At 62.7% G+C, this 20,870-nt stretch overlaps 1 protein-coding gene and 1 long non-coding RNA gene across 2 annotated transcripts in view; one reads left to right on the forward strand and one right to left on the reverse strand.

The window, feature by feature from the left end:
• The window catches only part of LOC311622356, a 385,135-nt gene that overhangs the window by 331,297 nt on the left and 32,968 nt on the right, over positions 1 to 20,870 (forward strand). The gene's annotated exons all lie outside the window — the stretch shown is intronic.
• Positions 1 to 20,870, reverse strand: part of LOC311622341 (bifunctional heparan sulfate N-deacetylase/N-sulfotransferase 4-like) — a 121,881-nt gene that overhangs the window by 40,904 nt on the left and 60,107 nt on the right. The window contains 3 exon segments of the mRNA XM_084883399.1: positions 351 to 371; positions 373 to 480; positions 20,219 to 20,404. Of these exon segments, the coding sequence (XP_084739525.1) occupies positions 351 to 371; positions 373 to 480; positions 20,219 to 20,404 (315 nt within the window).

Here is a 20,870-nt window from a genome sequence, read left to right on the forward strand (position 1 = left end):
CATCAATGATGAGAGAATCATGGATCGGCTGCCTCCTGCACGCCCCACACTGGGGACTGAGCCCACAACTCGGGCCGTGCCCTGACGGAATCGAACTCAGGACCCTTCAGTCCGCAGGCCCATGCTCTATCCATTGAGCCAAACCAGCTCAGGCCAAAGCTGCCTTTGAAAGAAACCTGACCTTGCCCGGATCTAAGACAACCAGGGAGGTGAATCTCGGACGGACGTGTGGCCTGCTCTCTCCGGCCGGCTGGCCTCGCCGGTGACCGCTGAGGAAGGCTGCGAGCAGACAGAAGAGACGCGCAGAGTTACCGCGAATCCCGCTGTGCCCGCGGGGCTGAGGCACGTACCGGGTTCAGCAGGACCGTGAGGGAAGAGCTCGCCGCCCCGGATGCTCTTGTCCAGCTCCTGGGGTCCCCCGGGGTACTCCTTGTAGAAGATGGTGTGGGTGAACAGCCCGCAGGTCTGCCGGGGGAGGACCTGGGGGGGGGGCAGGGACAGGCGTTAGCCAGCGCCCAGCACAGGCCGGTCCGCACGCCGCTGCCACGGCGCTGCCGGTGCTGACGCCCAGGTCGATAGGAACCGAGAGCTGGTGGTGGAGGAGTGTGAGCGGGGGCGGGTGACTGTGTGAACACGAAAGGAGTGTCACTCCACAGCTGACGGTGTGTGTTCTGTGCCATTGGATCGTGCAGGGTGCCGTCCGGCGTCCCTCCTCACAGCCCTGCCAGCCGGAGGCTCGGCCTGTGGCTCCTCCAGTCCCTCCTCCTCCTGCAGCCTCTGCCCCAGCATCGCTGTCTTTTCCAAAGACCCGCCTCCTCCCGCGGCGTCCGAAGCAGACAGCGCCCGTGTGCCGCCTGCCCGCCGTGCCCAGGCCGTGCCCGCCGTGCCCAGGCCATGCCCGCCGTGCCCAGGCCATGCCCGCCGTGCCCAGGCTGGATTTGCTCCGAGACCCACATGTCCGTCCTCGTGGCATCGATGTGCTGAACCCTTTGCACTCGGGCCTGTACCGCCTGCCCCTGGGCTCACTGGGTGAAAGCGCTGGCCAGCTCAGGCCTCTGGGTGAATAGCTCCAAGGAGGGGTCCCCCAGGTCCCACTTCCGGGCACTGAGTTATGGTCGGACCCGCTCTCGGCTCCGGGACTTGGGGGTTCTCGTCACTCCCCACCTTGACCTGAGCTGCTCTCACTGTGCTCAGAACTGAAATGTCAGTCACAGACGTAGCCACGTGATCTGATGATTGCTTCGGCATGTTCTGTGGTTAATTCTGTTGTAAATCTGAACATGCCACAGAGAAGGCAAGTAAGTACTTTTATTCTGAGAATTATTCGCAATAATAAACTACTCCTAATCTAACGGGAAAATGCATGCAGGTGTACAGCGTAGGTGTAATTCTATTTATTCTTTGCTTAATTTTTATAATAGCTTGTAAGAAAAGTCAAGGCAAACAGATGAATTTAATACTGGTTAAAAGGAATGTTTTTATTTCATAACTAGAGGCCTGGTGCAGAGATTGTGCCCTGGGTGGGGGTGGGGGTGTCCCTCAGCCTGGCCTGCGCCCTCCTACAGTCCGGGACCCTCAGGGAGGTCCGCCTCTGCCAGCAGGCAGGCATCCCTCTCCCAGCCTGGGCCTCACAGCCTGGTGGGACCCCGCACTCCTCACCGCCTGCCTGCAGCGGAGGGGAGAGGCTCCTGTCCCCCCAGCTGCGCTGAGCGGTGCTCCCCCTCTGGGAGGCACTGACCACTGGGGGCAGCGCCTGCGTTGAGCATCTGCCCCCTGGTGGTCAGTACGTGTCGTAGTGACCAGTTGTTTTGCGGTTTGGTCAATTTGCATATTAGGCTTTTATTGGCTAGAATCTGTCCATGGTCCTGCAGCCCCTCGGCAGCGGGTCCCTTCTCTCTGGTCTGAAGGACAGGGTGACACTCCCCATACCGCCTACCCCCTACTCCCATGAGCATGGCTCCCGCCCTCTCCCCATCCACGGCTCCGGGGGTCTGAGCTGTGAGCTGTGATCGACAAGGAGCCAGGAAAGTTTCCCAGAAGCACAGGGAGTGGTGTGCTCCTCCTGGTTTCGGACAGGGGACAGGAAGGGGGAAACCCTCGGAGGAATCCAGAGCCGGGGGAGGGTGGGGGCAGTTGAAGGGAGGGGAGCACGGTGAGGGTGCGGGGACCGGGCAGCGGACCCGGGACGTGGCCTGAGACCCCAGCGAGATGGGTGTGTTCGGGCGGCTGCCCTGTCTCAGAGGAAAGAGCACTGTTCATTCTAACCAATAGTCACGCGTTCCATCTAAAACACACCTGTTCTTATCTCATGTAAAGGGGTCACACAGCATCCTCGCACCAGATTGCGATTGTTTTTTCAGCTAATCTGCCTGGAGAGAACACGCATGCCTTCGATTGTCACGAAGGAGGGGAGAGGAAAGTGGGTGTCCTCAGTCCCTCCCCAGGCCCGGAGCGGAGTGACTGAGCAGAGCTCCAGCCTCCCTGCTGCGCGGATGGGCTCCAGCTGACTGCCCTGACCTGGGCAGGCATTCCGGACCTGTGACCCCACCCTCTGCCTGGAAAAGGCTCCATAAACCCCCACCCAACACCCAGACACTCCCAGGAGGAGCCCCAGTCCTGACGCTGCAGGGACTGCCGCCCGCGAGAGCCGTTCCCAGGACCGGAGCTGGTCCTGTGCTGGCCAAGGCCACGTCCAGGTTCAGGGCCAGCATGTGGCCTGTCACTGCCACACACGGCAGGAGCTGGGGTGCTGTGTGGGGAGATGGGGTGCTGTGAGGGAGATGGGGTGCTGTGTGAGGGAGATGGGTGCTGTGTGGGGGAGATGGGTGCTGTGTGGGGGAGATGGGTGCTGTGTGAGGGAGATGGGTGCTGTGTGAGGGAGATGGGGTGCTGTGTGAGGGAGATGGGGTGCTGTGTGGGGGAGATGGGTGCTGTGTGAGGGAGATGGGGTGCTGTGTGAGGGAGATGGGGTGCTGTGGGGGAGATGGGTGCTGTGTGGGGGAGATGGGTGCTGTGAGGGAGATGGGTGCTGTGAGGGAGATGGGTGCTGTGTGGGGGAGATGGGTGCTGTGAGGGAGATGGGTGCTGTGAGGGAGATGGGTGCTGTGTGGGGAGATGGGGTGCTGTGTGGGGGAGATGGGTGCTGTGTGAGGGAGATGGGTGCTGTGTGAGGGAGATGGGTGCTGTGTGGGGGAGATGGGTGCTGTGTGGGGGAGATGGGTGCTGTGTGAGGGAGATGGGGTGCTGTGAGGGAGATGGGTGCTGTGAGGGAGATGGGTGCTGTGTAGGGAGATGGGGTGCTGTGTGGGGGAGATGGGTGCTGTGTGAGGGAGATGGGTGCTGTGTGGGGGAGATGGGTGCTGTGTGGGGGAGATGGGTGCTGTGTGGGGGAGATGGGGTGCTGTGTGGGGGAGATGGGTGCTGTGAGGGAGATGGGTGCTGTGAGGGAGATGGGGTGCTGTGTGGGGGAGATGGGGTGCTGTGTGAGGGAGATGGGTGCTGTGTGGGGGAGATGGAGTGCTGTGTGGGGGAGATGGGTGCTGTGTGAGGGAGATGGGGTGCTGTGTGAGGGAGATGGGGTGCTGTGTGGGGGAGATGGGTGCTGTGTGGGGGAGATGGGTGCTGTGTGGGGGAGATGGGTGCTGTGTGAGGGAGATGGGTGCTGTGAGGGAGATGGGTGCTGTGAGGGAGATGGGTGCTGTGTGGGGGAGATGGGTGCTGTGTGAGGGAGATGGGTGCTGTGAGGGAGATGGGTGCTGTGTGAGGGAGATGGGTGCTGAGAGGGAGATGGGTGCTGTGAGGGAGATGGGTGCTGTGTGAGGGAGATGGGTGCTGTGTGGGGAGATGGGGTGCTGTGTGGGGGAGATGGGTGCTGTGTGAGGGAGATGGGGTGCTGTGTGGGGGAGATGGGTGCTGTGAGGGAGATGGGTGCTGTGAGGGAGATGGGTGCTGTGTGAGGGAGATGGGTGCTGTGTGGGGGAGATGGGGTGCTGTGTGGGGGAGATGGGGTGCTGTGAGGGAGATGGGTGCTGTGTGGGGGAGATGGGGTGCTGTGTGAGGGAGATGGGGTGCTGTGTGGGGGAGATGGGGTGCTGTGAGGGAGATGGGTGCTGTGTGGGGGAGATGGGGTGCTGTGTGAGGGAGATGGGTGCTGTGTGAGGGAGATGGGGTGCTGTGTGAGGGAGATGAGTGCTGTGAGGGAGATGGGTGCTGTGAGGGAGATGGATGCTGTGTGAGGGAGATGGGGTGCTGTGTGAGAGAGATGGGGTGCTGTGTGGGGGAGATGGGGTGCTGTGTGGGGGAGATGGGGTGCTGTGAGAGAGATGGGTGCTGTGTGGGGGAGTTGGGGTGCTGTGTGAGGGAGATGGGGTGCTGTGTGAGGGAGATGGGGTGCTGTGTGGGGGAGATGGGGTGCTGTGAGGGAGATGGGTGCTGTGAGGGAGATGGGTGCTGTGTGGGGGAGATGGGTGCTGTGTGGGGGAGATGGGTGCTGTGTGAGGGAGATGGGTGCTGTGAGGGAGATGGGTGCTGTGAGGGAGATGGGTGCTGAGAGGGAGATGGGTGCTGTGTGAGGGAGATGGGTGCTGTGTGGGGGAGATGGGGTGCTGTGGGGGAGATGGGTGCTGTGAGGGAGATGGGTGCTGAGAGGGAGATGGGTGCTGTGTGAGGGAGATGGGTGCTGTGTGAGGGAGATGGGTGCTGTGTGAGGGAGATGGGGTGCTGTGTGGGGGAGATGGGTGCTGTGAGGGAGATGGGTGCTGTGTGAGGGAGATGGGGTGCTGTGAGGGAGATGGGTGCTGTGAGGGAGATGGGTGCTGAGAGGGAGATGGGTGCTGTGAGGGAGATGGGTGCTGTGAGGGAGATGGGTGCTGAGAGGGAGATGGGTGCTGTGTGAGGGAGATGGGTGCTGTGTGGGGGAGATGGGGTGCTGTGGGGGAGATGGGTGCTGTGAGGGAGATGGGTGCTGTGTGAGGGAGATGGGGTGCTGTGTGAGGGAGATGGGGTGCTGTGTGGGGGAGATGGGTGCTGTGTGGGGGAGATGGGGTGCTGTGAGGGAGATGGGTGCTGTGTGAGGGAGATGGGTGCTGTGTGAGGGAGATGGGGTGCTGTGTGAGGGAGATGGGGTGCTGTGGGGGAGATGGGTGCTGTGTGGGGGAGATGGGGTGCTGTGTGGGGGAGATGGGTGCTGTGAGGGAGATGGGTGCTGTGAGGGAGATGGGTGCTGTGTGGGGGAGATGGGGTGCTGTGTGAGGGAGATGGGTGCTGTGTGGGGGAGATGGGGTGCTGTGTGAGGGAGATGGGGTGCTGTGTGGGGGAGATGGGGTGCTGTGTGAGGGAGATGGGTGCTGTGTGAGGGAGATGGGTGCTGTGTGAGGGAGATGGGGTGCTGTGTGAGGGAGATAGGTGCTGTGAGGGAGATGGGTGCTGTGTGGGGGAGATGGGGTGCTGTGTGAGGGAGATGGGTGCTGTGTGAGGGAGATGGGTGCTGTGTGAGGGAGATGGGGTGCTGTGTGAGGGAGATGGGGTGCTGTGTGAGGGAGATGGGTGCTATGAGGGAGATGGGTGCTGTGTGGGGGAGATGGGGTGCTGTGTGAGGGAGATGGGTGCTGTGTGGGGGAGATGGGGTGCTGTGTGAGGGAGATGGGTGCTGTGTGAGGGAGATGGGTGCTGTGTGGGGGAGATGGGGTGCTGTGGGGGAGATGGGTGCTGTGAGGGAGATGGATGCTGTGTGAGGGAGATGGGGTGCTGTGTGGGGGAGATGGGTGCTGTGTGGGGGAGATGGGGTGCTGTGAGGGAGATGGGTGCTGTGTGAGGGAGATGGGTGCTGTGTGAGGGAGATGGGGTGCTGTGTGAGGGAGATGGGGTGCTGTGTGAGGGAGATGGGTGCTGTGTGAGGGAGATGGGGTGCTGTGTGAGGGAGATGGGTGCTGTGTGGGGGAGATGGGGTGCTGTGTGAGGGAGATGGGTGCTGTGTGGGGGAGATGGGGTGCTGTGTGAGGGAGATGGGGTGCTGTGAGGGAGATGGGGTGCTGTGAGGGAGATGGGTGCTGTGTGGGGAGATGGGGTGCTGTGAGGGAGATGGGGTGCTGTGTGAGAGAGATGGGGTGCTGTGGGGGGGAGATGGGTGCTGTGTGGGGGAGATGGGTGCTGTGTGAGGGAGATGGGTGCTGTGAGGGAGATGGGGTGCTGTGTGGCGGAGACGGGTGCTGTGAGGGAGATGGGGTGCTGTGTGTGGGAGATGGGTGCTGTGAGGGAGATGGGGTGCTGTGAGGGAGATGGGGTGCTGTGAGGGAGAAGGGGTGCTGTGAGGGAGATGGGGTGCTGTGAGGGAGAAGGGGTGCTGTGAGGGAGATGGGTGCTGTGAGGGAGATGGGGTGCTGTGTGAGGGAGATGGGTGCTGTGAGGGAGATGGGGTGCTGTGATGGAGATGGGGTGCTGTGTGAGAGAGATGGGGTGCTGTGAGGGAGATGGGTGCTGTTAGGGAGATGGGTGCTGTGAGGGAGATGGGTGCTGTGTGAGGAAGATGGGGTGCTGTGGGGGGAGATGGGTGCTGTGTGGGGGAGATGGGTGCTGTGAGGGAGATGGGTGGTGTGTGGGGGAGATGGGGTGCTGTGTGAGGGAGATGGGGTGCTGTGTGAGGGAGATGGGGTGCTGTGAGGGAGATGGGGTGCTGTGGGGGGGAGATGGGGTGCTGTGTGGGGGAGATGGGTGCTGTGAGGGAGATGGGGTGCTGTGTGAGGGAGATGGGTGCTGTGAGGGAGATGCGGTGCTGTGAGGGAGAAGGGGTGCTGTGTGAGGGAGATGGGGTGCTGTGAGGGAGAAGGGGTGCTGTGTGAGGGAGATGGGTGCTGTGTGGGGGAGATGGGTGCTGTGTGGGGGAGATGGGTGCTGTGTGAGGGAGATGGGTGCTGTGTGAGGGAGATGGGGTGCTGTGTGAGGGAGATGGGGTGCTGTGTGGGGGAGATGGGTGCTGTGTGGGGGAGATGGGTGCTGTGTGGGGGAGATGCGGTGCTGTGAGGGAGATGGGTGCTGTGTGGGGGAAATGGGTGCTGTGAGGGAGATGGGGTGCTGTGTGGGGGAGATGGGGTGCTGTGTGGGGGAGATGGGTGCTGTGTGAGGGAGATGGGTGCTGTGTGGGGGAGATGCGGTGCTGTGAGGGAGATGGGTGCTGTGTGGGGGAGATGGGTGCTGTGTGAGGGAGATGGGTGCTGTGTGGGGGAGATGCGGTGCTGTGAGGGAGATGGGTGCTGTGTGGGGGAGATGGGTGCTGTGAGGGAGATGGGGTGCTGTGTGGGGGAGATGGGGTGCTGTGTGGGGGAGATGGGTGCTGTGTGAGGGAGATGGGTGCTGTGTGAGGGAGATGGGTGCTGTGTGAGGGAGATGGGTGCTGTGTGGGGGAGATGGGGTGCTGTGTGAGGGAGATGGGGTGCTGAGAGGGAGATGGGGTGCTGTGGGGGGGAGATGGGGTGCTGTGTGGGGGAGATGGGTGCTGTGAGGGAGATGGGGTGCTGTGTGAGGGACATGGGGTGCTGTGTGGGGGAGATGGGTGCTGTGAGGGAGATGGGGTGCTGTGAGGGAGAAGGGGTGCTGTGTGAGGGAGATGGGGTGCTGTGAGGGAGAAGGGGTGCTGTGTGAGGGAGATGGGTGCTGTGAGGGAGATGGGTGCTGTGTGGGGGAGATGGGGTGCTGTGTGGGGGAGATGGGGTGCTGTGAGGGAGAAGGGGTGCTGTGTGGGGGAGATGGGGTGCTGTGAGGGAGATGGGGTGCTGTGAGGGAGATGGGGTGCTGTGAGGGAGATGGGTGCTGTGAGGGAGATGGGTGCTGTGTGAGGGAGATGGGTGCTGTGAGGGAGATGGGGTGCTGTGTGGGGGAGATGGGGTGCTGTGTGAGGGAGATGGGGTGCTGTGAGGGAGAAGGGGTGCTGTGTGGGGGAGATGGGGTGCTGTGAGGGAGATGGGGTGCTGTGAGGGAGATGGGGTGCTGTGAGGGAGATGGGTGCTGTGAGGGAGATGGGTGCTGTGTGGGGGAGATGGGTGCTGTGAGGGAGATGGGGTGCTGTGTGGGGGAGATGGGGTGCTGTGTGGGGGAGATGGGTGCTGTGTGGGGGAGATGGGTGCTGTGTGAGGGAGATGGGGTGCTGTGTGAGGGAGATGGGGTGCTGTGGGGGAGATGGGGTGCTGTGTGGGGGAGATGGGGTGCTGTGAGGGAGATGGGGTGCTGTGTGAGGGAGATGGGGTGCTGTGAGGGAGATGGGTGCTGTGTGGGGGAGATGGGGTGCTGTGTGGGGGAGATGGGGTGCTGTGAGGGAGATGGGGTGCAGTGTGGGGGAGATGGGTGCTGTGTGGGGGAGATGGGTGCTGTGTGGGGGAGTTGGGGTGCTGTGTGGGGGAGATGGGTGCTGTGAGGGAGATGGGTGCTGTTTGGGGGAGATGGGGTGCTGTGTGAGGGAGATTGGGTGCTGTGAGGGAGATGGGGTGCTGTGTGGGGGAGATGGGGTGCTGTGTGAGGGAGATGGGTGCTGTGTGAGGGAGATGGGTGCTGTGAGGGAGATGGGGTGCTGTGGGGGAGATGGGTGCTGTGAGGGAGATGGGTGCTGTGTGGGGGAGATGGGTGCTGTGTGGGGGAGATGGGGTGCTGTGTGAGGGAGATGGGGTGCTGTGTGAGGGAGATGGGTGCTGTGAGGGAGATGGGTGCTGTGTGGGGGAGATGGGTGCTGTGAGGGAGATGGGGTGCTGTGTGAGGGAGATGGGGTGCTGTGTGAGGGAGATGGGTGCTGTGTGGGGGAGATGGGTGCTGTGAGGGAGATGGGTGCTGTGTGAGGGAGATGGGTGCTGTGTGAGGGAGATGGGGTGCTGTGTGAGGGAGATGGGGTGCTGTGTGGGGGAGATGGGTGCTGTGTGGGGGAGATGGGGTGCTGTGAGGGAGATGGGTGCTGTGTGAGGGAGATGGGTGCTGTGTGAGGGAGATGGGGTGCTGTGTGAGGGAGATGGGGTGCTGTGGGGGAGATGGGTGCTGTGTGGGGGAGATGGGGTGCTGTGTGGGGGAGATGGGTGCTGTGAGGGAGATGGGTGCTGTGAGGGAGATGGGTGCTGTGTGGGGGAGATGGGGTGCTGTGTGAGGGAGATGGGTGCTGTGTGGGGGAGATGGGGTGCTGTGTGAGGGAGATGGGGTGCTGTGTGGGGGAGATGGGGTGCTGTGTGAGGGAGATGGGTGCTGTGTGAGGGAGATGGGTGCTGTGTGAGGGAGATGGGGTGCTGTGTGAGGGAGATAGGTGCTGTGAGGGAGATGGGTGCTGTGTGGGGGAGATGGGGTGCTGTGTGAGGGAGATGGGTGCTGTGTGAGGGAGATGGGTGCTGTGTGAGGGAGATGGGGTGCTGTGTGAGGGAGATGGGGTGCTGTGTGAGGGAGATGGGTGCTATGAGGGAGATGGGTGCTGTGTGGGGGAGATGGGGTGCTGTGTGAGGGAGATGGGTGCTGTGTGGGGGAGATGGGGTGCTGTGTGAGGGAGATGGGTGCTGTGTGAGGGAGATGGGTGCTGTGTGGGGGAGATGGGGTGCTGTGGGGGAGATGGGTGCTGTGAGGGAGATGGATGCTGTGTGAGGGAGATGGGGTGCTGTTTGGGGGAGATGGGTGCTGTGTGGGGGAGATGGGGTGCTGTGAGGGAGATGGGTGCTGTGTGAGGGAGATGGGTGCTGTGTGAGGGAGATGGGGTGCTGTGTGAGGGAGATGGGGTGCTGTGTGAGGGAGATGGGTGCTGTGTGAGGGAGATGGGGTGCTGTGTGAGGGAGATGGGTGCTGTGTGGGGGAGATGGGGTGCTGTGTGAGGGAGATGGGTGCTGTGTGGGGGAGATGGGGTGCTGTGTGAGGGAGATGGGGTGCTGTGAGGGAGATGGGGTGCTGTGAGGGAGATGGGTGCTGTGTGGGGAGATGGGGTGCTGTGAGGGAGATGGGGTGCTGTGTGAGAGAAATGGGGTGCTGTGGGGGGGAGATGGGTACTGTGTGGGGGAGATGGGTGCTGTGTGAGGGAGATGGGTGCTGTGAGGGAGATGGGGTGCTGTGTGGCGGAGATGGGTGCTGTGAGGGAGATGGGGTGCTGTGTGGGGGAGATGGGTGCTGTGAGGGAGATGGGGTGCTGTGAGGGAGATGGGGTGCTGTGAGGGAGAAGGGGTGCTGTGAGGGAGATGGGGTGCTGTGAGGGAGAAGGGGTGCTGTGAGGGAGATGGGTGCTGTGAGGGAGATGGGGTGCTGTGTGAGGGAGATGGGTGCTGTGAGGGAGATGGGGTGCTGTGATGGAGATGGGGTGCTGTGTGAGAGAGATGGGGTGCTGTGAGGGAGATGGGTGCTGTTAGGGAGATGGGTGCTGTGAGGGAGATGGGTGCTGTGTGAGGAAGATGGGGTGCTGTGGGGGGGAGATGGGTGCTGTGTGGGGGAGATGGGTGCTGTGAGGGAGATGGGTGGTGTGTGGGGGAGATGCGGTGCTGTGTGAGGGAGATGGGGTGCTGTGTGAGGGAGATGGGGTGCTGTGAGGGAGATGGGGTGCTGTGGGGGGGAGATGGGGTGCTGTGTGGGGGAGATGGGTGCTGTGAGGGAGATGGGGTGCTGTGTGAGGGAGATGGGTGCTGTGAGGGAGATGCGGTGCTGTGAGGGAGAAGGGGTGCTGTGTGAGGGAGATGGGGTGCTGTGAGGGAGAAGGGGTGCTGTGTGAGGGAGATGGGTGCTGTGTGGGGGAGATGGGTGCTGTGTGGGGGAGATGGGTGCTGTGTGAGGGAGATGGGTGCTGTGTGAGGGAGATGGGGTGCTGTGTGAGGGAGATGGGGTGCTGTGTGGGGGAGATGGGTGCTGTGTGGGGGAGATGGGTGCTGTGTGGGGGAGATGCGGTGCTGTGAGGGAGATGGGTGCTGTGTGGGGGAGATGGGTGCTGTGAGGGAGATGGGGTGCTGTGTGGGGGAGATGGGGTGCTGTGTGGGGGAGATGGGTGCTGTGTGAGGGAGATGGGTGCTGTGTGGGGGAGATGCGGTGCTGTGAGGGAGATGGGTGCTGTGTGGGGGAGATGGGTGCTGTGTGAGGGAGATGGGTGCTGTGTGGGGGAGATGCGGTGCTGTGAGGGAGATGGGTGCTGTGTGGGGGAGATGGGTGCTGTGAGGGAGATGGGGTGCTGTGTGGGGGAGATGGGGTGCTGTGAGGGAGAAGGGGTGCTGTGTGGGGGAGATGGGGTGCTGTGAGGGAGATGGGGTGCTGTGAGGGAGATGGGGTGCTGTGAGGGAGATGGGTGCTGTGAGGGAGATGGGTGCTGTGTGAGGGAGATGGGTGCTGTGAGGGAGATGGGGTGCTGTGTGGGGGAGATGGGGTGCTGTGTGAGGGAGATGGGGTGCTGTGAGGGAGAAGGGGTGCTGTGTGGGGGAGATGGGGTGCTGTGAGGGAGATGGGGTGCTGTGAGGGAGATGGGGTGCTGTGAGGGAGATGGGTGCTGTGTGGGGGAGATGGGTGCTGTGAGGGAGATGGGGTGCTGTGTGGGGGAGATGGGGTGCTGTGTGGGGGAGATGGGTGCTGTGTGGGGGAGATGGGTGCTGTGTGAGGGAGATGGGGTGCTGTGTGAGGGAGATGGGGTGCTGTGGGGGAGATGGGGTGCTGTGTGGGGGAGATGGGGTGCTGTGAGGGAGATGGGGTGCTGTGTGAGGGAGATGGGGTGCTGTGAGGGAGATGGGTGCTGTGTGGGGGAGATGGGGTGCTGTGTGAGGGAGATGGGGTGCTGTGAGGGAGATGGGGTGCAGTGTGGGGGAGATGGGTGCTGTGTGGGGGAGATGGGTGCTGTGTGGGGGAGATGGGGTGCTGTGTGGGGGAGATGGGTGCTGTGAGGGAGATGGGTGCTGTTTGGGGGAGATGGGGTGCTGTGTGAGGGAGATTGGGTGCTGTGAGGGAGATGGGGTGCTGTGTGGGGGAGATGGGGTGCTGTGTGAGGGAGATGGGTGCTGTGTGAGGGAGATGGGTGCTGTGAGGGAGATGGGGTGCTGTGGGGGAGATGGGTGCTGTAAGGGAGATGGGTGCTGTGTGGGGGAGATGGGTGCTGTGTGGGGGAGATGGGGTGCTGTGTGGGGGAGATGGGGTGCTGTGTGGGGGAGATGGGGTGCTGTGTGAGGGAGATGGGGTGCTGTGTGAGGGAGATGGGTGCTGTGAGGGAGATGGGTGCTGTGTGGGGGAGATGGGTGCTGTGAGGGAGATGGGGTGCTGTGTGAGGGAGATGGGTGCTGTGTGAGGGAGATGGGGTGCTGTGAGGGAGATGGGTGCTGTGAGGGAGATGGGTGCTGTGTGAGGGAGATGGGGTGCTGTGTGAGGGAGATGGGGTGCTGTGAGGGAGATGGGTGCTGTGTGGGGGAGATGGGTGCTGTGAGGGAGATGGGTTGCTGTGTGAGGGAGATGGGTGCTGTGTGGGGGAGATAGGGTGCTGTGTGAGGGAGATGGGTGCTGTGTGGGGGAGATGGGGTGCTGTGTGAGGGAGATGGGGTGCTGTGTGAGGGAGATGGGTGCTGTGTGAGGGAGATGGGGTGCTGTGTGAGGGAGATGGGGTGCTGTGTGAGGGAGATGGGTGCTGTGAGGGAGATGGGTGCTGTGTGGGGGAGATGGGGTGCTGTGTGAGGGAGATGGGTGCTGTGTGGGGGAGATGGGGTGCTGTGTGAGGGAGATGGGTGCTGTATGAGGGAGATGGGTGCTGTGTGGGGGAGATGGGGTGCTGTGTGAGGGAGATGGGGTGCTGTGTGAGGGAGATGGGTGCTGTGTGAGGGAGATGGGGTGCTGTGTGAGGGAAATGGGTGCTGTGTGGGGGAGATGGGGTGCTGTGTGAGGGAGATGGGTGCTGTGTGGGGGAGATGGGGTGCTGTGTGAGGGAGATGGGGTGCTGTGTGAGGGAGATGGGGTGCTGTGGGGGGGAGATGGGTGCTGTGTGGGGGAGATGGGTGCTGTGTGAGGGAGATGGGTGCTGTGAGGGAGATGGGGTGCTGTGTGGCGGAGATGGGTGCTGTGAGGGAGATGGAGTGCTGTGTGGGGGAGATGGGTGCTGTGAGGGAGATGGGGTGCTGTGAGGGAGATGGGGTGCTGTGAGGGAGAAGGGGTGCGAGGGAGAAGGGGTGCTGTGAGGGAGATGGGTGCTGTGAGGGAGATGGGGTGCTGTGTGAGGGAGATGGGTGCTGTGAGGGAGATGGGGTGCTGTGAGGGAGATGGGGTGCTGTGTGAGAGAGATGGGGTGCTGTGAGGGAGATGGGTGCTGTGAGGGAGATGGGTGCTGTGTGAGGGAGATGGGTGCTGTGTGAGGGAGATGGGGTGCTGTGGGGGGGAGATGGGGTGCTGTGTGGGGGAGATGGGTGCTGTGTGAGGGAGATGGGTGCTGTGTGGGGGAGATGGGTGCTGTGAGGGAGATGGGTGGTGTGTGGGGGAGATGGGGTGCTGTGTGAGGGAGATGGGGTGCTGTGTGAGGGAGATGGGGTGCTGTGAGGGAGATGGGGTGCTGTGGGGGGGAGATGGGGTGCTGTGTGGGGGAGATGGGTGCTGTGAGGGAGATGGGGTGCTTTGTGAGGGAGATGGGTGCTGTGAGGGAGATGGGGTGCTGTGAGGGAGAAGGGGTGCTGTGTGAGGGAGATGGGGTGCTGTGAGGGAGAAGGGGTGCTGTGTGAGGGAGATGGGTGCTGTGTGGGGGAGATGGGTGCTGTGTGGGGGAGATGGGTGCTGTGTGAGGGAGATGGGTGCTGTGTGAGGGAGATGGGGTGCTGTGTGAGGGAGATGGGGTGCTGTGTGGGGGAGATGGGTGCTGTGTGAGGGAGATGGGTGCTGTGTGTGGGAGATGCGGTGCTGTGAGGGAGATGGGTGCCGTGTGGGGGAGATGGGTGCTGTGAGGGAGATGGGGTGCTGTGTGGTGGAGATGGGGTGCTGTGTGGGGGAGATGGGTGCTGTGTGAGGGAGATGGGTGCTTTGTGGGGGAGATGCGGTGCTGTGAGGGAGATGGGTGCTGTGTGGGGGAGATGGGTGCTGTGTGAGGGAGATGGGTGCTGTGTGGGGGAGATGCGGTGCTGTGAGGGAGATGGGTGCTGTGTGGGGGAGATGGGTGCTGTGAGGGAGATGGGGTGCTGTGTGGGGGAGATGGGGTGCTGTGTGGGGGAGATGGGTGCTGTGTGAGGGAGATGGGTGCTGTATGAGGGAGATGGGTGCTGTGTGGGGGAGATGGGGTGCTGTGGGGGAGATGGGTGCTGTGAGGGAGATGGATGCTGTGTGAGGGAGATGGGGTGCTGTGTGGGGGAGATGGGTGCTGTGTGGGGGAGATGGGGTGCTGTGAGGGAGATGGGTGCTGTGTGAGGGAGATGGGTGCTGTGTGAGGGAGATGGGGTGCTGTGTGAGGGAGATGGGGTGCTGTGTGAGGGAGATGGGTGCTGTGTGAGGGAGATGGGGTGCTGTGTGAGGGAGATGGGTGCTGTGTGGGGGAGATGGGGTGCTGTGTGAGGGAGATGGGTGCTGTGTGGGGGAGATGGGGTGCTGTGTGAGGGAGATGGGGTGCTGTGTGAGGGAGATGGGGTGCTGTGGGGGGGAGATGGGTGCTGTGTGGGGGAGATGGGTGCTGTGTGAGGGAGATGGGTGCTGTGAGGGAGATGGGGTGCTGTGTGGCGGAGATGGGTGCTGTGAGGGAGATGGAGTGCTGTGTGGGGGAGATGGGTGCTGTGAGGGAGATGGGGTGCTGTGAGGGAGATGGGGTGCTGTGAGGGAGAAGGGGTGCTGTGAGGGAGATGGGGTGCTGTGAGGGAGAAGGGGTGCTGTGAGGGAGATGGGTGCTGTGAGGGAGATGGGGTGCTGTGTGAGGGAGATGGGTGCTGTGAGGGAGATGGGGTGCTGTGATGGAGATGGGGTGCTGTGTGAGAGAGATGGGGTGCTGTGAGGGAGATGGGTGCTGTGAGGGAGATGGGTGCTGTGAGGGAGATGGGTGCTGTGTGAGGGAGATGGGGTGCTGTGGGGGGGAGATGGGGTGCTGTGTGGGGGAGATGGGTGCTGTGTGAGGGAGATGGGTGCTGTGTGGGGGAGATGGGTGCTGTGAGGGAGATGGGTGGTGTGTGGGGGAGATGGGGTGCTGTGTGAGGGAGATGGGGTGCTGTGTGAGGGAGATGGGGTGCTGTGAGGGAGATGGGGTGCTGTGGTGGGGAGATGGGGTGCTGTGTGGGGGAGATGGGTGCTGTGAGGGAGATGGGGTGCTGTGTGAGGGAGATGGGTGCTGTGAGGGAGATGGGGTGCTGTGAGGGAGAAGGGGTGCTGTGTGAGGGAGATGGGGTGCTGTGAGGGAGAAGGCGTGCTGTGTGAGGGAGATGGGTGCTGTGTGGGGGAGATGGGTGCTGTGTGGGGGAGATGGGTGCTGTGTGAGGGAGATGGGTGCTGTGTGAGGGAGATGGGGTGCTGTGTGAGGGAGATGGGGTGCTGTGTGGGGGAGATGGGTGCTGTGTGAGGGAGATGGGTGCTGTGTGTGGGAGATGCGGTGCTGTGAGGGAGATGGGTGCTGTGTGGGGGAGATGGGTGCTGTGAGGGAGATGGGGTGCTGTGTGGTGGAGATGGGGTGCTGTGTGGGGGAGATGGGTGCTGTGTGAGGGAGATGGGTGCTGTGTGGGGGAGATGCGGTGCTGTGAGGGAGATGGGTGCTGTGTGGGGGAGATGGGTGCTGTGTGAGGGAGATGGGTGCTGTGTGGGGGAGATGCGGTGCTGTGAGGGAGATGGGTGCTGTGTGGGGGAGATGGGTGCTGTGAGGGAGATGGGGTGCTGTGTGGGGGAGATGGGGTGCTGTGTGGGGGAGATGGGTGCTGTGTGAGGGAGATGGGTGCTGTGTGAGGGAGATGGGGTGCTGTGTGAGGGAGATGGGGTGCTGTGAGGGAGATGGTGTGCTGTGTGGGGGAGATGGGTGCTGTGTGGGGGAGATGGGTGCTGTGAGGGACATGGGGTGCTGTGTGGGGGAGATGGGTGCTGTGTGGGGGAGATGGGGTGCTGTGAGGGAGAAGCGGTGCTGTGTGAGGGAGATGGGGTGCTGTGAGTGAGAAGGGGTGCTGTGTGAGGGAGATGGGTGCTGTGAGGGAGATGGGGTGCTGTGAGGGAGATGGGTGCTGTGAGGGAGATGGGTGCTGTGTGAGGGAGATGGGTGCTGTGAGGGAGATGGGGTGCTGTGTGGGGAGATGGGGTGCTGTGTGAGGGAGATGGGGTGCTGTGAGGGAGAAGGGGTGCTGTGTGGGGGAGATGGGGTGCTGTGAGGGAGATGGGGTGCTGTGAGGGAGATGGGTGCTGTGAGGGAGATGGGTGCTGTGTGAGGGAGATGGGTGCTGTGAGGGAGATGGGGTGCTGTGTGGGGGAGATGGGTGCTGTTTGGGGGAGATGCGGTGCTGTGAGGGGAGATGGGTGCTGTGTGGGGGAGATGGGTGCTGTGAGGGAGATGGGGTGCTGTGTGGGGGAGATGGGGTGCTGTGTGGGGGAGATGGGTGCTGTGTGAGGGAGATGGGTGCTGTGTGAGGGAGATGGGGTGCTGTGTGAGGGAGATGGGGTGCTGTGAGGGAGATGGGGTGCTGTGGGGGGGAGATGGGGTGCTGTGTGGGGGAGATGGGTGCTGTGAGGGAGATGGGGTGCTGTGTGAGGGACATGGGGTGCTGTGTGGGGGAGATGGGTGCTGTGAGGGAGATGGGGTGCTGTGAGGGAGAAGGGGTGCTGTGTGAGGGAGATGGGGTGCTGTGAGGGAGAAGGGGTGCTGTGTGAGGGAGATGGGTGCTGTGAGGGAGATGGGTGCTGTTGTGGGGGAGATGGGGTGCTGTGTGAGGGAGATGGGGTGCTGTGAGGGAGAAGGGGTGCTGTGTGGGGGAGATGGGGTGCTGTGAGGGAGATGGGGTGCTGTGAGGGAGATGGGGTGCTGTGAGGGAGATGGGTGCTGTGAGGGAGATGGGTGCTGTGTGAGGGAGATGGGTGCTGTGAGGGAGATGGGGTGCTGTGTGGGGGAGATGGGGTGCTGTGTGGGGGAGATGGGGTGCTGTGAGGGAGATGGGGTGCTGTGTGAGGGAGATGGGGTGCTGTGAGGGAGATGGGGTGCTGTGTGAGAGAGATGGGGTGCTGTGAGGGAGATGGGTGCTGTGTGGGGGAGATGGGTGCTGTGTGGGGGAGATGGGGTGCTGTGTGAGGGAGATGGGTGGTGTGTGGGGGAGATGGGGTGCTGTGTGAGGGAGATGGGTGCTGTGTGAGGGAGATGGGGTGCTGTGTGAGGGAGATGGGTGCTGTGTGGGGGAGATGGGGTGCTGTGTGAGGGAGATGGGTGCTGTGTGGGGGAGATGGGGTGCTGTGTGAGGGAGATGGGTGCTGTGAGGGAGATGGGTGCTGTGTGGGGGAGATGGGGTGCTGTGTGAGGGTGATGGGTGCTGTGTGGGGGAGATGGGGTGCTGTGTGGGGGAGATGGGTGCTGTGTGAGGGAGATGGGTGCTGTGAGGGAGATGGGGTGCTGTGGGGAGATGGGTGCTGTGAGGGAGATGGGTGCTGTGTGGGGGAGATGGGGTGCTGTGTGAGGGAGATGGGGTGCTGTGAGGGAGATGGGTGCTGTGTGGGGGAGATGGGTGCTGTGTGGGGGAGATGGGTGCTGTGTGGGGGAGATGGGGTGCTGTTTGGGGGAGATGGGTGCTGTGAGGGAGATGGGTGCTGTGTGGGGAGATGGGGTGCTGTGTGAGGGAGATTGGGTGCTGTGAGGGAGATGGGGTGCTCTGTGGGGGAGATGGGGTGCTGTGTGAGGGAGATGGGTGCTGTGTGAGGGAGATGGGGTGCTGTGGGGGAGATGGGTGCTGTGAGGGAGATGGGTGCTGTGTGGGGGAGATGGGTGCTGTGTGGGGGAGATGGGGTGCTGTGTGAGGGAGATGGGGTGCTGTGTGAGGGAGATGGGGTGCTGTGTGAGGGAGATGGGTGCTGTGAGGGAGATGGGTGCTGTGTGGGGGAGATGGGTGCTGTGAGGGAGATGGGGTGCTGTGTGAGGGAGATGGGGTGCTGTGTGAGGGAGATGGGGTGCTGTGAGGGAGATGGGTGCTGTGAGGGAGATGGGTGCTGTGTGAGGGAGATGGGGTGCTGTGTGAGGGAGATGGGGTGCTGTGAGGGAGATGGGTGCTGTGTGGGGGAGATGGGTGCTGTGAGGGAGATGGGGTGCTGTGTGAGGGAGATGGGTGCTGTGTGAGGGAGATGGGGTGCTTTGAGGGAGATGGGTGCTGTGAGGGAGATGGGTGCTGTGTGAGGGAGATGGGTGCTGTGAGGGAGATGGGTGCTGTGTGAGGGAGATGGGTGCTGTGAGGGAGATGGGGTGCTGTGTGAGGGAGATGGGTGCTGTGTGAGGGAGATGGGTGCTGTGAGGGAGATGGGGTGCTGTGGGGGAGATGGGTGCTGTGTGAGGGAGATGGGTGCTGTGTGGGGGAGATGGGTGCTGTGTGGGGGAGATGGGTGCTGTGTGGGGGAGATGGGGTGCTGTGAGGGAGATGGGTGCTGTGTGAGGGAGATGGGTGCTGTGAGGGAGATGGGGTGCTGTGTGAGGGAGATGGGGTGCTGTGTGAGGGAGATGGGTGCTGTGTGGGGGAGATGGGTGCTGTGTGAGGGAGATGGGTGCTGTGTGGGAGATGGGTGCTGTGTGAGGGAGATGGGTGCTGTGTGGGGGAGATGGGTGCTGTGTGGGGGAGATGGGTGCTGTGTGAGGGAGATGGGTGCTGTGAGGGAGATGGGGTGCTGTGAGGGAGATGGGTGCTGTGTGTGGGAGATGGGGTGCTGTGTGAGGGAGATGGGGTGATGTGGGGGGGAGATGGGTGCTGTGAGGGAGATGGGGTGCTGTGTGGGGGAGATGGGGTGCTGTGTGAGGGAGATGGGTGCTGTGAGGGAGATGGGTGCTGTGTGGGGGAGATGGGTGCTGTGTGAGGGAGATGGGTGCTGTGAGGGAGATGGGGTGCTGTGAGGGAGATGGGGTGCTGTGTGAGGGAGATGGGTGCTGTGAGGGAGATGGGGTGCTGTGAGGGAGATGGGTGCTGTGTGGGGAGATGGGGTGCTGTGGGGGGGAGATGGGTGCTGTGTGAGGGAGATGGGTGCTGTGAGGGAGATGGGTGCTGTGTGGGGGAGATGGGTGCTGTGAGGGAGATGGGTGCTGTGAGGGAGATGGGTGCTGTGGGGGAGATGGGTGCTGTGAGGGAGCTGGGTGCTGTGTGGGGGAGATGGGGTGCTGTGTGGGGGAGATGGGGTGCTGTGGGGGAGATGGGGTGCTGTGTGAGGGAGATGGGGTGCTGTGGGGGAGATGGGGTGCTGTGAGGGAGATGGGGTGCTGTGAGGGAGATGGGTGCTGTGTGAGGGAGATGGGGTGCTGTGTGGGGGAGATGGGGTGCTGTGTGGGGGAGATGGGGTGCTGTGTGGGGGAGATGGGGTGCTGTTTGGGGAGATGGGGTGCTGTGTGAGGGAGATGGGGTGCTGTGTGGGGGAGATGGGTGCTGTGTGAGGGAGATGGGGTGCTGTGTGGGGGAGATGGGTGCTGTGTGTGGGAGATGGGGTGCTGTGTGGGGGAGATGGGTGCTGTGAGGGAGATGGGGTGCTGTGAGGGAGCTGGGTGCTGTGAGGGAGATGGGTGCTGTGAGGGAGCTGGGGTGCTGTGTGAGGGAGATGGGGTGCTGTGAGGGAGCTGGGGTGCTGTGAGGGAGCTGGGGTGCTGTGAGGGAGATGGGGTGCTGTGAGGGAGATGGGGTGCTGTGAGGGAGCTGGGGTGCTGTGAGGGAGATGGGGTGCTCTCTGAGGGAGCTGGGGTGCTGTGAGGGAGATGGGTGCTGTGTGAGGGAGATGGGTGCTGTGAGGGAGCTGGGGTGCTGTGAGGGAGATGGGGTGCTGTGAGGGAGCTGGGGTGCTGTGTGAGGGAGATGGGGTGCTGTGAGGGAGCTGGGGTGCTGTGTGAGGGAGATGGGTGCTGTGGGGGAGATGGGGTGCTGTGTGAGGGAGATGGGTGCTGTGTGAGGGAGATGGGTGCTGTGAGGGAGCTGGGGTGCTGTGAGGGAGCTGGGGTGCTGTGAGGGAGATGGGGTGCTGTGAGGGGGAGATGGGGTGCTGTGAGGGAGATGGGGTGCTGTGAGGGAGATGGGGTGCTGTGTGGGGGAGATGGGTGCTGTGAGGGAGCTGGGTGCTGTGAGGGAGCTGGGGTGCTCTGTGAGGGACATGGGGTGCCGCTCACCATGATGCCGTCGTGGACGAAGCCCCTGCGGTGCCGGGCGGGCTTCAGGTGCGGGTACTCCTCCGTGCTGGTCACCTGGACGCCCCACACCTGCTTCCAGGCCGCGTACAGCTGCGCGTGCACCGGGTACACGCCCGAGTGGTGCGGGGCCACCGCGTAGCCCATGTCCACGGGGATCCCGTGCGCCTGGAAGAGAGCGGCGTCACGTGGGTGCGCTTCGGGGGGGGGGGGGGGGGGGGGGCACGCCCACGGCCTGCGGGCTGGGCGGGCGGGGTGCCTGGGCCTGGGGTGTGGAGTGATTCTGGGCCCTGACTGCGGAGCGGGGGAGAGGGGGAGGGGGCGCGAAGGAATAGCACACACCCTCCTCAGATGATGCAGAGAAAAGTGTACTGAGCCCCACAGAGAGACTGCAGAGCAGGGAGTGCGGTGTGGTGGTGTGTGTTAGTGTGTGTATGTGCGTATGTGCAGTGTGTGAGTATGTTGACAGTGCATGAGTGTGTGTGTGTGAGGTGTGCGTGAATGTGCAATGTGTGTGTTAACTGTATGAGTGTGTGTGTGTGTGTGTGTGTGTGGTGTGAGGGGTGTGTATACACGTGTGTCTGTGTGTAGGCTGTGTGTGAGTGTGAAGCAGCTACGAGTGTGCAGGAGTGTG

The sequence above is a fragment of the Pipistrellus hanaki genome (genome assembly GCF_964339955.1).
Source record: "Pipistrellus hanaki genome assembly, chromosome: 5".
NCBI lineage: Eukaryota > Metazoa > Chordata > Mammalia > Chiroptera > Vespertilionidae > Pipistrellus > Pipistrellus hanaki.